General features: G+C 27.1%; 1 protein-coding gene across 2 annotated transcripts; it reads left to right on the top strand.

Moving 5' to 3' along the window:
- The first annotated feature begins 11,493 nt into the window (after nt 1-11,493).
- Nucleotides 11,494-16,809, top strand: LOC8278976. Of its 2 annotated transcripts, XM_002526704.4 has the most exons (9): nt 11,494-11,731; nt 12,592-12,660; nt 12,753-13,861; nt 13,957-14,248; nt 14,508-14,717; nt 14,912-15,085; nt 15,365-15,559; nt 15,663-15,776; nt 16,159-16,809. In XM_002526704.4, the coding sequence occupies exons 3-9, from the start codon at nt 12,804-12,806 to the stop codon at nt 16,504-16,506; spliced, it is 2,391 nt and encodes a 796-aa protein (XP_002526750.2). In that variant the 5' UTR covers nt 11,494-11,731; nt 12,592-12,660; nt 12,753-12,803; the 3' UTR covers nt 16,507-16,809. The 2 variants fall into 2 exon arrangements, with proteins under 2 accessions (XP_002526750.2, XP_048225773.1); XM_048369816.1 differs by lacking the exon at nt 11,494-11,731 and having other exon boundaries at nt 11,858-12,660.

Raw genomic sequence — 16,809 nt, forward strand, 5'->3', positions numbered from 1 at the left:
GCGATAATTAAATCTCTTTAAGAAAAATATTTTATGTACAATATTATCATATTCTTATTCATTATTGCTAACTTAGTTTAATATATGTATTGCTTATATTTTATTATACATTTGATATAATATTTTTAATAAAATAATGATAGTATAGACTAAAAATTGAATAAGGTAAATATAGGAAATTATTAATTATTAGATATATGTCTCTAATAAGAATATATATTTTGATGTTAATCATTACATAATTTAAATATTAAGATATATTTATAATATGCAATCGGTTTCAAGAATTTTATCAAATATTATAAATTATTGATATCTTAATTTGGACAGATATTACTATATATTGGATTTTAAAACTAAGATCTATAAAAAACTAAGTATTTAGATTTATTTTACGGAAAATTCAGCAAATAGTATATATCGAGTATATATAGGCATATCATATGTCTATATTCTTAAAATTTAGTAAATTTTGTATTTATATTGTGTGTATGATATATGACTTATAAACCTTTTGTATAATATATATAAAAGGAATAAATCAGTTATACATTAGATATAAAAAAAAGTATTTTTCAAAAAAGATAAAATAATTTTTAATATATAATGAGTTATTTCAGGTATATGATACTATAATTCTCATTATGTGTTCTCCATTTAAATTCTTAAAATCATCTTTTATATTATATTATATTATATTTTATTTTATATATATATATAGAGAGAGACAGAGAGATTTTTTCTTCATTACAATGGATATTGGAAAAAAAAAAAAGAGATACATAAACTTTGATGCAAAAGATATTTAATAGCAATAGCTTTTATATTCAATTTCATGGCTTGGTTTCATGAATTAAAACTTATGTAACTAAATAGTTTTTATAATTAGTTATTTATTAGATTTATAGTACTTGTGCAATAAATATATAGGTTTTTTAATGAATTAAAAAATGATACTGGATACTAATTATATACTCATGATATAATCGACATATACATATATATTGTTAAATTTATAAGTCTGTTTGAATTTAAATGGAATATACTTGTAATATATTTTGATGATATCATTTTTATACGCAAGACAAACTTGATATTGAATCTACATTCTTGGTCACTCTATTTTAATTTTGATTTGATTTGATATTATTTATATAAAGTTTAAAAGTTGTTACTCTTTGGTATAAGAATGCTCATTACATCAAAGTTTACATATTTCATATTTTCTTTCCAATGTCTATTATGATGAAGGATTATTGTTTCTATATCGATATATAAAAAGAATATAAAAGATAATTTAAAATCTGAACGGAGAAAATTCTATAAGAATTAAAATATTATATACTTGAAATAAACTCATTATATAGTTAGTATATACTATCTACTCTATACATTAAAAACTATTTATATTTATATACTCTTTTAGAAAATAATTTTTTCTATATAATATATAATTGACATATTCCTATTTATATTCATGTAATAGTTAATATATAAAAATTTTACAAGATATATACAGAATATATACTATATAAATACTTATGTTATATATATCTATATATACTTGATATATACTGTTTTCTAGATTTTTTTATAAAATAAATCTAATTTCTTAGTTTTCTATAAATCTGAATTTTGAAATCTAATATTCATCGTCTACAACTTTAAAACCTTAAGAAATCATATAATAGAGTCGTTTTTAAGAACTTTTAGCTAAGTAGGTATCATTTTTTCTTAGACATATTTTAAGTTATAGAATTTATTTGTTTGAATTTGTTATAAATGATATTTATATACTTAGAAATTTTATTGCTCCAATTTAAATGTGTAAGTTTTAGTCTTCTTGTCATCAAAAGAATTTTTAGATATAAGCATGCTTGGGTATAAGTTAAATATGCTTATAATATACTACGATGATACCCTTTATATACTCAAAATATACTCATAATATACTTTAATGATACTCTTTTTATACTCAAAATAAACTTAGGGTAAATTATATATCATAGAATACTATGTACTGTTAACAATGAGATTTGAAAAATTGTTATCTTTCGGTATGAAAATGCATATTATATCAAAATTCACATACATCATGTTTTCTTTCCAATATCCATTGTGGTTTAAAAAAAAGTAGATATTATGTCCACAATTAAATAAAAAATATATAAAATTCTTAAAAGTTGAACGAATAAAACTCAGTAAGCATCAGAGAGTTATATATCTGAAATAAATACATTATATACTTAATATATACTGTTTATTGTATGCATTTAACACTTTTTTATATGTTTTTATGTAATGTATTCTTTTTATATGCTTAATTCATATAATAGTCAATATACAAAACTTTTATAAAATATAAATCAAACACATAAAATATAAACATAAATTTACTAAATTTTAAAACATATACTTATGATATACCTATAAATATTATATAATTATAATTACATTATATAAATATATTATATATTATTAAATAGTTAACTATCTATTAACAATATATAACTCTTATATCTAAAATAATAACTCTATTCTATATATAGTGAGTTATTATAAAAGTTATTAAGTTTTTATATATATATATTATAACTATATGATATGAGAAGTATATAGTTATAATTAGTTAGAATATAAAATACCATAAAATTATAGTATATAGTTAAAATTTGTTCTATATAAACATATTCTAGGTAACGTATACACTATATTTGTATTAATAGATTATAAATTAATAAGAAACTAGAACAGTGTTTAGAAAAAGTAATTATAATAAGAAAAATTTAAAATTCTAATAATCTAATAATAAATTTTAAAATTTAGAATATTTAATTTTAAACATTTATTGATGAAATTATTATTATTAAATTTGTTGTGTATTTGTCTAGGTTGATGTGTATCAACTATTGTTATGTATATTGTGATTTTAGGGTGAGTTTGAATTGGCCATTTTGAAAAAAGAGGAGACCCGTTTCTTTAACTTCTAAGAGTTCTTGATTCTGACGAAATTTTGTTATATTTTGGAGCTGAGGATATAAAAATTAATTGACTTAATTTTTTAGACATTTGTGTAAAAAATACAAAAGAATTCAGTATTATAGTTAAGCTTAAGAATACCAGCTGGAGGTGCGCTAGAAAGTTTGCCTTTCCTGGACACTCCTCACACCAGAAACAGCAGGTAATCTCAGAGATCTAATCTCTTGATGCAGCCATAAGGGCATCAGGCATCACTCCATTCAAAAACTCTGTTTCCATATATTCATTGTTCCATAAATAATCATTCACCTACTGAAATTTAAAAACTAAGTTTTAAAACCTCTTATTCATTTTGATCTATGGGATAAAAATTGTTAAAATATATATATATTAGATGAAAGCATCCAAATCTCCTCTTATTAGAAGTTGGATTATCTAACACAAACTCTCCACTCTACGTTTTGCTTGGCATCCTTCCCTTTTTTATTTTTGAAAAAAAAAAAATTAAAAATAATAATAAATTGTTCTTATGTGCTTTGCTGGGGAAGGGTGATCATGTAAATAATCCCATGCAAGCCTGGAGACAGAACAAGATGTTCAGAAACCCTGTAATTTGATATGCAAGCAAAACATTGATCAAGTTGCTTCCTGTCATGTACTCAAGTCAACATTTCCTGAGAAAATGATCCCCAAGCCTAATAATGAATGTTAAATAAAAGTACATCTTGCTTATAATTTTATGCTATGTTTCCAAACTCCAATTAGAAGCATCTCCATTCTTTCTTCTTCTTCTTTTTTTAAAGAAAAAAGACATCTCCAAGGCACCTAACTATGGATCTAAAAGGACACATGTGCATGCCTCCCTATAAGTCAGCAAAGGATCTTAGATTATTTTGTGTCTTAATTTTGTGTTAGACATGCATAGCTGGTGTGACATGTGAATTTATATTGGACTCTTTTCTCTTCTTGGATAACCCTTCAGAACTTCCTCACCTCACCATTGTTGCCATTTTGTCTCTGAGGTTGGTCGTACCCATTGCCCCTATAGCCTATGTTTATATCAATTTTTAATTAGTGGTCAAGTTAAAATAGCTTAATTGTCTATGCTGACTTAATATATTATCAAATATAATGGTCCAAAATATTTGAGATATTCAATTGTAGATCCATGTATGCATTACTTTTTTTTAGCCCAATTTAATAAATGATATCAATATGAATTTAAGCAAAGATCGCATGCTTAAATCTGTAGAAATTTACCCTTTTAGTAAAATATGTTAGTTCATTAGATTAAATATTGTTTTAGTTTGTTATATTAAATATAGTTTCTTGAAGCTAATGCATCTAAAGTTGAAGTGAGAGTAGAGGACGAATCTTTGGCTTTATAGTAATAAAGATCCTAATATAACTTTAACCTTTAAAAAACTATGATTGCTAGTAGATGCTTAGGATTCCTTATAGAACTTAACCAATAATTTAAAAATAATTTCTGGGTAAAAAAGATTTCTTTTGTTTACTTGTTGGGAAACATGAAAAGAACTCTTAGATTAGTGGCTCTCTCTTTTAACTTCCTCTTTTTCTTTTTTCCTTTTTAAATATAGAAAAGAAAAGAATAGTAAAAGAATTCTACAATGCAAATGTGGATCTTCTTTTTGTGCATTCCTCCAATAAGAATCTTGAGAACTACTTGCAAATCATACAGCAATCTATACAATGATGCCCAACAATAATCAGAAAATGTTATTAATGTTAAATTCCAATCCCAAAATAGTAGGAAAAAATAGATAATTGATGTGAGATTGCGAAATTATGGAGCTCCAATCATAATAAATTGGAAGTCTCGAGTTTGAATCTCTTTATTCGTTCGCTTATAATAGTGGTTCTAAATAATAATTATCATTTTTTTAACAAATCACTCCTGTATATATAATGATCATAAAAATGATATAAAACAATCATCTAATATTAAACACAAAATTTATTTTTTAAGGTGTTTGAATCATATTTTTATAAGAAGAAAATAAAAAGATAATCAAGTTAAACAAAATTGAAAGGATAATAAGGTATGGTGTTAAATCCCAAAAAAATAATTTTAAAAAAAATAATAGTTAATAATTCAGCAGGTGATGGGAACAATACAAAGAAGCATTTAATAATAGAAGATAAGAGTTCAGCATTCTCCTAATAAAAAGGACTACAAGGGGCATAGTGACAAAAAGTGTGTAGCTGTGATGATAATTTAGACAAACATGCACTCCCAATAACATAATAGAATTCCAGGCACCCATTTTCACTTCCGTTATTTATAAATGTGATTTTTTTTCGTGTTTAATTAAAATTCATAAATTTATAAAATTTATATATTTTAAATAAGCTAAAAATTAATTTAATTATATAATTAAATTTACACAAAATTAGTCATAATTAAATTAAATTTTAATAAAATAAATTTTACATTAGTAAATTTATATATTTTATAATACTAAAATATTTTTTTTAATTTTATTATTTTTATTTACTTTTCTTTTCATATTTTTAATATAAAATAAATTTTTTAATAGACATTAACTAAACATAACATTAAGTAGTATTTGGTTAAACTCTATAAAACTTATGAAATTTATTTGTAAATCTAAGTATTATGGATTTCGATTAAAATAAAAGTTAATTTAAAATTCTACGTAATCAAATTTATGAAATTAGTTATAAGTAAATTAAAATCTAATAAAATCTATAAATCTTTCAAACAAATTTCAGATTAGTAAGTCAATAATCTCCATCCACATTTGTGTGATATTTATTCATAGTTACGTCCGATAAAAATAACTAGCATCGAGATGCCACATTAATTAGAATAGGAATAATTACAATTTAGTATTTTAGATTTTTAATATTTTTTCTATTTCAGTATTTCAATTATTTTTTTATTTAATTAAGTATCTAAATCTGTTAATTTATATATATAAGATGGTGTTTCTTATAGATTTTATAAATCGAAATAATAATTTAGTTCATTTTACACATGAAATTACCTAAATATTATTATTTCTCCTTACTTATTTTATTCTATTTTCTTCTTTCTTTTATCTTCTTTTTTCTTTTCCTTTTTTATCTTCTTTCTATTTTCTATAGAATCTTATTTTAACAATAAAATAGCAAAGATATTAGATTATTTTATTTTTTTTATTTATTTATTTATTTTTTAAAAGAATTCACTCATCACTTTCTAAGTACTATATATTTTTTTTAACAAAATTATAGCTCATTTTTCTCTCTTATTTACTACTTTGAAAGAATATATTTTATTCTTATTTCTTTTAAAATGAATGTAAAAAAGTTAAAGAATAAAAATATCATTGAGAAAAAAATTTAATATTATTATTTTTAATATCTTAAGAAATAAATAAATTTTTTTTAAAAAAATAGTGCTAAAAATAGATAGAAAAAGGTATCGAAATTAATTTACTATTTAAAATAAGTCATATAAGTACTTAAACTTATAAAACCGGCTAAATGCTATATTGAATATTTTAGCAAGTTCAAAAACTTAATTTAACAAAAACAAATTTATAACAAAATGGAAAAAATATAAAAGCTAAATATTAAATTTTATAATTTTTCCTTTAGAATAGTTAATTTTATGATACATGGATACTTTTATATTTTAAATTAATTATTCCTAAATAATATAGTATCGCTAATTAATGTAATTTATTTTTATTGGATGTGCCTATAAATAATGGACTAAACAGAATTTACCTAAGAAGTTAAAAAATTTATGAAAGAAGATTTTAACTCTAAAAAAAATGTTAAACAACTTACTATTATTTATTTCAATTTTTAGAAAAATTTAACTTTTAAAAAAAATGCTAAACATATCATTATTATTTGTTCTAATTCTTATCCATCTAATGTAGTATATAATATTTTTACTAAATTATCTTTTAATTTTAAAACATTAAAGGGTAGTAATTAAGTAAAATTATTATATGCCGTACTAAGAATTAGTATAAATAGTGATGGATTATGTAGTATATTTAAAAGAAAGGTAATCTAGACATTTAATAATAATAATAATTGACACTGTTAAGTATAGAAATATACTTTAATGCATCCACCAACTCCACCAAATGAGACCAAATTTATTTAATCTAATTCTTTATCTGATATTGAGCTCGTGCAGATTTAGATCATGCCATTCACTGTTAAAATAATTTAATTTCGTTATGTAATTAAAATATTATTAAAATACAAGCTGCTAAACATAAAATTTTAATATTTTTTTATTAACCCAAGTTGCAATTAACATAATTGTCATCTGAAATAAATAAAAAAGGTTAAACAGCATAATTTTTTGGCATGACATTCAAGCATGGCATCAATTCTTAGACGCCTTCATTTTTCACACTAAGTTCAACTATGCTATTAACAAAAATATGTTACCTTAAATTACAAGGCAAATTTTAAAGTATATACTAAAAGATTATATTATATGTGGTAACTAAATAGTATATTATAATAAAATCTCTCTATAATTATATATTTAAAACCAAATTAAGTTTATGATATGAGAAAGTTATAACTTAATAGATATTTGAGTACTTAATTTTTTTGGATTTAATATTTAATTTTATTAGTAAAATAATAAAAATTAAAAATAAAATATGTAAATATCTTTGTGATATGATACAAATAAAATTAATAAAAAAATAATACTACAATAAGAAAAAATATAAAATAATATATATTTTTTAAAATTATATATATAAATATTAATACATAAAAAAATATTTTTCTTAAAATAAGAATTACAAAATTTATAATTTATTCTTTTATAAAATATCACTGATATATATATATTTATAAACTCTTTATGATTCTCGATGGATAGATGCGCACTTGTCAGTATTTTGGTAAAGTTGAAGTTGTTAGTTTTATTGATAGGTTAGTTCTGTTCATACTAATTAATAACCTTATACATCAGAAAAGAAATGTTTCCTAACTGAAAGTGGTAAAGAATAATAAATAAGAGCGTTAATATATATAGTTTACAGGGAAATTGAAACTGTTTTGAGCAATACTAATTTTTGATATATAATTATACAACGTGAACATCAACTATTATAGTGACTTTTTAGTCTTTCCATTCGACATATCACTTTACTGTAAATTTTAGATTTAATTCAAATAATAATAGTGTTTATTTTTTAAAAATAAAAGTCTTAAATTTAAATATAAACTTTTACTTTTATTGACGATGAGAGTAATAAAAAAATATTTACTGTTATTATCTTTTATTCACTGAACCACCGACAAATTTAAAAACAAAAAAGGAGTCCGTTGGGAAGATAGATTAAGGATTAGTTCAATTTTAGTTAACATAATAATAATAATATTATAATATGTGCCTAAAATTTGTTGCATGATGATAGCAAAAAGAAGAAGAGAGGAGACAAAAAATGGGTCTTGGTCATGATTGAAAACCAAATAGATGAGTAGAAAGAAAAAGATAATGTCATTGTCGGTGGTGTGGTCTCCAGTCCATTTGGAAGTGGACAACCGACGACGACAGTGCCTCCATTTCTAAATCAATCATCAGCTGTTCTTTTACCAATATCAATTCTCACTAACTTATTTTCTGTACCCAGCTACGATTTGTTTTTCATCACAAAATATTGATTTATTAACACGCTGAAATTTTTAAAATAATATTTTATTATTTATAAATTTTTTATTTATATATAATAAAATAATTTTAAATACTAAATAACAAGTACTATTTTAAGGAAAAAAAAACTATAATTAACAATGAATTTCAGTTGTATTAGAGTAGTCTTAAATTAAAATTTTGGTGTTTAAATTCTAATGGGTTAATATCTCTTTATTGAAGATTATGCCTGGGCTGATTTTTTCTTTTCTTCCTTGAAAGTCTAGTAAATTGAAAGTCATTAATGGTCATTTGCTTTGCTTAGACTTTTCTCACAATTAACCCTCCAATAAAAGAAACACTTACATCTTCCAAAAGAAAAAGGAAATATCCAACTAAAGCTAGTAAATAAATAAAAGAAATAAATAAAGTAATCACATGCAATATAAGAAAATATATGTTTAGCCAAGATGAAAATTTTATTTAAAAATGCTTTAAAGTGTCACTATAATTATTACTGACATAATACTAAGCGTCGTAAATTATATTGCTAAATTAGCCGCCACGAATAATATTACAATGTAAATGTTTGTGTCGATAAAAATGATATTATGACATTTTCCCTTTTGAAGTGGATGTGGAATGATAATAGAAGTTTCGGTAGCAATTGGCTGAATATATTAATTAATGAAATCACAAGTAGAATGAGAGGAAAGAGTAGTTGAAGTTTAGGGTAAAAAAGTTAAAGATAAAAGAAAAATGGAGAAGCTGAGACTAGAATAGTTGTTGGAACTTGCTTCAATTGTGAACTCAGTTGCCTGAGATTTTTTTAAAATTATGTAATTTTGTCGATTTTTTTTTTAAATATTGAAATTTTTTTAATATGGATGAAATTTTTTTAAATTTATTTTAATTTTGGAAAATTTTACAATAATTTTGAAATTTTTTTAAAATTTTTTATAATTGATGGATGATGTGGCAAGATAAATGACCATTTAAAAAAAATAAAAAAAAAGTAGAAAATAGTAAATTGAATGTAATGTATCAATAATATAGATTAGATTTCTTTATATAATGTTCGGCTAATTCTATTTCATATAAAAATAAGATTTATTTTCTTACTTATAGGATATTGGTCTCTCAGTCAAATTATGATTATTCAAATTTCTCTAATCCATTCGATTTTCTTTCTATGAAATATATATAATTTATATCCGGCTATCAATGGTAATTTGCAAAATGAGAATTTCAAACTTAGATTTTAATTATGATTTCGGAAAGATAAACTTAAATAATAATTGATAAAATAAAAGTTAGAGAATAATTAAAATACATGAATTAGAAAGTAATACTGATTGTTCCTTTTCCTATTTATGTTTAACAAGATAAAATGTAAAATGTAGGATGTTGCTGGTGGTGATTTTAACTCTTTTTTGGAGATTTTGATTTCTTAAAGACAGCTAATTTTTTATTTAAATTTTATCCAAAGGTCTTGACATAATCTATAAGCATTTTGGTTGACTGATTAATTATTTTATTTTATTTTAGAGATAGTTATTGAATTGCTGATATTGATATTTTGGTATTGTTATAATTATTATTATTAGTTTTATATAATATTATAATGTCATTCAAATTGAGACATATATTTATTTAAATCTATAAATACAAATTAAATTCTTTTACTAATGAAATAGTTAACCCATATAATATTTAACAATAATTTTGAATTATCACAATCCACATATCTAAAATATATGAGGGTCACGAGCATTGTCTATAAACCATACATTACTAACTATTAATTATTTCCAGAGTCCCAAATAATAAATGAGGAATGCATATTGAAACAAAAAGAAATAAAAAAATAATTAAAAAAAGAAAGGTAGGAGAGCCAATTTAATGTTTAAGAGAACATGAAACTATTTGGGGGTACATTCAGACAGTTACATAAAGTGGTCCTAAATGCAGTGTTGACCTGCAATATCTTGTGAGAGATTTGCTTATGGTTACGAACCTGAAATTAAAGGTTGTTGTTGCCAGCCTGGCTGTCTGCAACTAAAGGTTTCCTTCCTAATACTATAATTCATGTAAAACATCCTCATGAGAGTTTCTAAAAATTCATTAGAGAAAGAATGTTTCTACTAAAAGTTAATTGCAAGATTATATAAGTAATTAATCTAAAGCATATCTTTAAATGAATTACTAGTTCAAAATTGACCTTTGCCAAATTTGAATTAGGTTTAGACAGTAGAATAAATTGAAAAAAGAAAAAATGATTTGAATTTCATAAGTCACATACATAAAAAGGAATAATACCCTTGAAGAAGAAAATGGCAGATTTGTTTGATTATCAGCCATTGCTGGTTCTCTGATACCTTCAGAAAATGATTGAATCTACACGCATTGGTAGTGACCCTTACTCATATTATCAACAAACAACAACAATTCATCAAATACTTGAAAACGAATAGATAAGATGGCTCCATTGCACCTTCCTCCATTACGACCCATTTTACAACATTCATTTTAGGATAACCAAACAACCAAATATAAATTCCTTTTTCTCATTTTAATCCTCCAATTTAAAATTTATAAAATAACAAAATCACATATATAAAAAGAAACTCTCCAATTTATTAACCTTTTAGAAACAACGGGAGAAAATGAGATATGGGCAAATACAAGTAGGAGAATGATGACAGTTTAGGTATACCAATAATAACTTACAAAAAACGCGTCAAAACAATATGAACCGGCTGTTCCCGGTCACTTTCCCTTCCACCGACAGCTTATTCCGGTAATTAAAAAAACTATCCGTACGACAAACCTTTTTAAATCCCCATCTTCTTCCCGGCACTTTATTTATCATATTCATATGGGATCATATCCCCACACCTCACCTCACCTTTCACATGTATGAATGTCCTTCCTTCTTTACAAAGATATAAAGTCTGTGTCTATAGAGAGAGGAACTGAAAACAGTTTCATTTATTATTATTACTATTAAGTGACAATCCCGAAGTTTGGCACTGAAACTTCATTGTTGTTGCTGCTGTAGATTGGAAAGCAGAGCAGAAAATATTCAAACAAAAAAAAGCTGCTGTAAGTTTCTTATTTTTCCTTTCCTTTAATTGTCGTTTGGTTTTCTTTTTTACTGTTGTTTTTGTCGTTTTGCTTCTCGTGCTTATACGCCCAAGAAAGAAAGAAACTGCTACTCAATTAACCACTCGAAACGTACTTGCATTTGCTTTTTTCTCTTTTTTTTTTTTTGAGAGTGATGGTAGCGATATAGTACACAATCCATTTTTATCTTTCTATTTGTTTGCGTTTTCGATTTTTATTTTATTTTCTTCTGCTTTTTAATTTCAGTTTTCTCTGAATTTTGTTACAAATTTATATATTTTGTTTTTCATTTGAGCAACCGTTTGTTTTCTTCTTTCTTTTGTATCAGATCCACATTTTAAATGCTTTGGAACTAGTTATTGTTTGCAAAATGAGTGGAAAAGAGTGTTACAAAGTGTAAAGTTTTCGAATCTTGTTTATTAATCACTGTGATCTGCTTGTGTCTGAGTAGTTAAATAAAAGTAAAATCACCAATCCTTCTTCTTTCTTTCTTTCTTTCCTTTTTGGTTTTTGCTTCCTTTGTTCTCTCCACTACCTTTGTCTGCCACCACACTGGAATATTCTGACTGATTTTATTCCATTTATAGAGATAGTGATCATCATGATGATAGGTTTTTCTTTATCTTTTTAAGTTAATTATCACAAACTGTATGTTAGTGATTACATTCTTCACAATTCCACCCCGCGGGCAGTTATTTATGAAAAATTGGTGTTCTATCTGGCCCTGTTTTGGTTGCTTGCACATGTGATGCTATGCTAGCAGCGTAATAATCTAAGTGGTCCTTTTGATATTACCTAAATGCATATTTCAACAATTTGCATTTGCTGTCTTATTGCAGATTCATTTCTTTGATGATTATATTTCAATAATAGAGGAAAGAGTTGAGGAAGTTAGCTCTTGATAAGTAGTAAGTGCTATTAGATGAATTGGCATTTTGTTAGATTTTTTTTTTTACTTCGGGATATTGACTGCCATTCTTTTTTATTCCCTTCTTTGCAGCTTTGATTATTCATTTGATTGCATTTTGGAAGAGGTGAAACAAATCCAAGTATGAAAGAAACTAACAAGAGGAGAACTCCAAATAATAATCAATCTAAGCGCGTCGCAAAAACTGAAAAGAGAGTTCAAAAACCACATCAAACATTGACGGCAAAAGAAACTGAATCTAAACCAGACTCGAGTATTTTAGTAAGTGATTCGAACACGGGCTCCGAGCCCTCTCAAGTTTATGAAAACTTGGTTATACATTATGTCGATGATGTGAACAGGTTTGAGGAGGCACCTCAAGATCCTAAATCCAATTCCGTCACTGCGAATGCCAACAAGAATGACATTTTAGATGATCTCTCAAATGATTATTTAGAGAAAGAACGTAAGCAGGGGAAGGAAGAAGAATCAGATACTGAGACAATTAAAGATTCTGTATCATCTCAAGGGGATTCATTAACAGCTGATGATGATGAGAAAGTAGAAAAAGTTTCAAGAGTACCCAAAAGTGTTAGCAATAAGGATTCATCAGAAAGTTCTCGTGCACACAGAGTGAGATCTGATAAAACTAGCAAACCTCAATCAAATAACACTCCTAAGAAGCCTGCAAAACCAATTAAAGGGCCATCTAAAGTTAGTAGCAAAACTTCTTTAGTTGATAAGAATTCTAGAGACATGAAAGTTCCTTCTAAACCTTCATTGGAGTCTTCCGAAGGAGCTGATGAAAAGCCTACTGAAGGTTTAAATGAAATAGATGTTTTGGATGAGACCTCAAATGGTACTCAGAGTGTTGCTAGTGATAATGAAACTGTTGATGCTGAAGAAAATGGTGAGCATGAGGATGAGGTAGCTTTAAATCAAAGAATTGGAGAGATGGAAATAAAAGTTGGGAAACTAGAAGAGGAGCTCAGAGAAGTTGCTGCTCTTGAAATTTCACTATATTCTGTAGTACCAGAACATGGAAGCTCGGCGCATAAGGTGCACACACCTGCACGGCGCCTTTCTAGACTATATATTCATGCTTGTAAACATTGGGCCCAAGACAAGCGAGCTACAATTGCTAAAAACACTGTATCAGGACTTGTATTGATTAGCAAGTCCTGTGGTAATGATGTCCCAAGGTAAGTAAACTATCATGTCATTTTATCAAAACTATTTTTAATGCGTTTCTTGTAGTTGTAGACTAAAAAAAATAATCTTCCTTCTTCATGTTAAGGTTAACCTTTTGGTTGTCTAACACCATCATGCTGAGGGAGATCATTTCTCAGGCATTTGGCAGTTCACGCAACTCCAGTGCGCTTACAAAGTGCTCTGCACCCAATGGGGGTAGCAAGAAAAATGAAGGAAAGGCTGCAGCACTAAAATGGAAGGGTGGTTCTGGTAGTAGACAAGTTAATGGTTTTATGCAGCTTGTGGACGATTGGCAGGAGACAGGAACCTATACAGCTGCACTAGAAAAAGTTGAATCATGGATATTTTCTCGAATAGTTGAGTCAGTATGGTGGCAGGTAAGAAGGCTGTTATTATTTGTATATTTTCTTGTGATGCTTATGGTTAGCACATTATAAACTTATAATTTAAGTAACAAATAACACCTTTCTGTAGCTATTACTTTGGTAAAATAGACCCTGGCTCCAAATTTCCATCAAAATATAGTTTCCCTTATTAATATAAGGAAAAGTCAATTAGTTATATGTAAACTTTGTTAAGATTAGCTTTTTTATGATTCTTATGAATGACTTCAATGTGCTGTTCTTGTGTTTTCAGGCTGTGACTCCACATATGCAATCACCTGGTGGGACATTATCCTCTAATAAATCCTTTGGAAGATTGATGGGACCAGCCCTTGGTGATCATCAGCAAGGCAGCTTTTCTATCAATTTATGGAATAATGCTTTTCGGGATGCTTTTCAAAGACTTTGTCCGGTTAGAGCAGGAGGACATGAGTGTGGTTGCTTGCCAATAATAGCCAGAATGGTATACATAACTTCTCATTAGTTTTTTCTTCATCTTGATCTTCAATTTCTTCATTGTGGTCTTACCGACATGGCACTATAAGTTCAAGTTTAGAAATATCTCAGACTCCATTAATATTTTAACAATTTCTGAGCTTTCAACTTTTCTATCAATTTTTTGGTTTACTTTGTTTATGCGTTTGACTTTGTGACCAGGTTATGGAACAGTGTGTCTCCAGACTAGATGTGGCTATGTTCAATGCTATTCTACGCGAGTCAGCCCATGACATTCCAACTGACCCTGTATCAGATCCTATTGTAGATTCAAAGGTTCTGCCTATTCCAGCTGGGGACTTGAGCTTTGGTTCTGGTGCACAGCTGAAAAACTCTGTATGTATTCCTATTGCCTTGAAATCTGACGGCTTAATAATACTGCATTACCTTGAAAAAGCATGAATGCAAAACTGCCAAATTTCTTGACTGATAGATGTTCCAGGACTGTAAAAACAACCAGAAACGTTTGACAATAGGAGTAATTTATGTTTGAGCAAATCTACTGAAGCCTTGCTGATTTACTGATTCCCTTTTGCTCCCCCATTTTCTTTAGAAAATGAATTTCAATTACTACTTTACTGTTTCAAAAACATGAGAAGTCTACTCTCCATGTAGGTTGGTACCTGGTCCAGATGGCTTACTGATATGTTTGGCATGGATTCTGATGATTCCCTGAAAGAAGATCAGCTCAGCAGCGATGATGATGAAAGGAAGAGTGGAGAACCTAAAGCCTTTAATCTTCTTAATGAATTAAGTGATCTTTTGATGCTTCCCAAAGACATGCTAATGGACCGATCAATAAGAAAAGAGGTTGATAACCATAGCACGTCTACATGAACATGTCTTACTTTTTTTCCTTTTCTAGGTTGATGAATTTCTGACTTGCTTCTTTCTCCCTGTTCATTATTCAAAGGTATGCCCATCTATATGTCTCCCATTAGTGAAGCGGATTCTCTGCAATTTTACTCCTGATGAGTTCTGTCCAGATGCTGTCCCAGGAGATTTATTGGAGGCACTGAATGCTGAGGTATAGTTTTGGTTCTATTTCATTTTGTTTTTACCTGGAATCTCTTTCCATGACTATTAGAAACTTCAGTACCAGAGGAGTGATAGAACTATGATCAGATATCAGATAGTTTTGGGGAACAATCTGATTCCAAAATTTCATGTGCAACTCTTTTAAAGATGCTTCTCTCCCAGTGAAATTGTTAACATCAGGTGGATTATAGTCGATTACCAACTTTTCTGAACTCTGATGAACAACAATATTCCTAACATTAAAACGTAAGGCTGTCGTGGGGTTTCTTACTGGTGAAAAATGTCATGCTAACCCTACTACATTGCATCCATGTCCAAACCTTTATTTTAAGAAATAAACAAATTGATGCAACAATCTATTTCTTCCTCAGAGTATTGTGGAACGGAGATTATCAGGAGATTCAACAAGAAACTTCCCTTACACAGCTGGCCCGGTTGTATACGCCCCACCTTCCTCTGCTGATGTGTCTGAGAAGGTTGCTGAGGTGGGAGCAAAATCAGAGCTATCAAGAAATGTATCTGCTGTACAAAGGAAAGGATATACCAGTGATGAAGAACTGGAAGAACTCGATTCTCCTCTCACATCCATTATTGAAAATTCGCTGTCATCTCCAACTAGTGTACCTAAAGGAAATGGAAACCACTTGGAACATACAGGTTACATAGTTACAAATGCAAGGTATGAACTCCTCCGTCAGGTGTGGTCTACAGGAATGTGAAGAGTGATCCTACCCTGTTGTATATGTTTTGTTTTGTTTTGTTTTTTATCCAATTTTGAAGTAAATATGAAGAAGAAAGAGAAAAAGAAAAAGAAAAAGAAGGGATAGAACACCATACTAGGGAAATAAGCAAAAGTGAAAATGTGGGAATGTTGTTAGATTTCAGGAATGTTCAATTCCTGCTTCAGCCATCAATCAGTTACTCTTGTATATTAGGCACAGCTTGTTATCAAGTAGCATCTACTAAAAAAGAAAAAACTTATTCCATTTCATATAATAAAAGATTTATTTTGGTTTGTAGAA

Source organism: Ricinus communis, chromosome 10 (assembly GCF_019578655.1).
Source record: "Ricinus communis isolate WT05 ecotype wild-type chromosome 10, ASM1957865v1, whole genome shotgun sequence".
Classification (NCBI taxonomy): domain Eukaryota; kingdom Viridiplantae; phylum Streptophyta; class Magnoliopsida; order Malpighiales; family Euphorbiaceae; genus Ricinus; species Ricinus communis.

What these genes read in the sequence shown, in the direction of transcription:
- LOC8278976 (XM_002526704.4), top strand. Translation starts at nt 12,804, where the DNA reads ATGAAAGAAACTAACAAGAGGAGAACTCCAAATAATAATCAATCTAAG. An exon ending in TTGAGTCAGTATGGTGGCAG is followed by an intron (nt 14,249 to 14,507) that starts GTAAGAAGGCTG and finishes TTGTGTTTTCAG; the next exon opens with GCTGTGACTCCACATATGCA. An exon ending in GTGCACAGCTGAAAAACTCT is followed by an intron (nt 15,086 to 15,364) that starts GTATGTATTCCT and finishes CTCTCCATGTAG; the next exon opens with GTTGGTACCTGGTCCAGATG.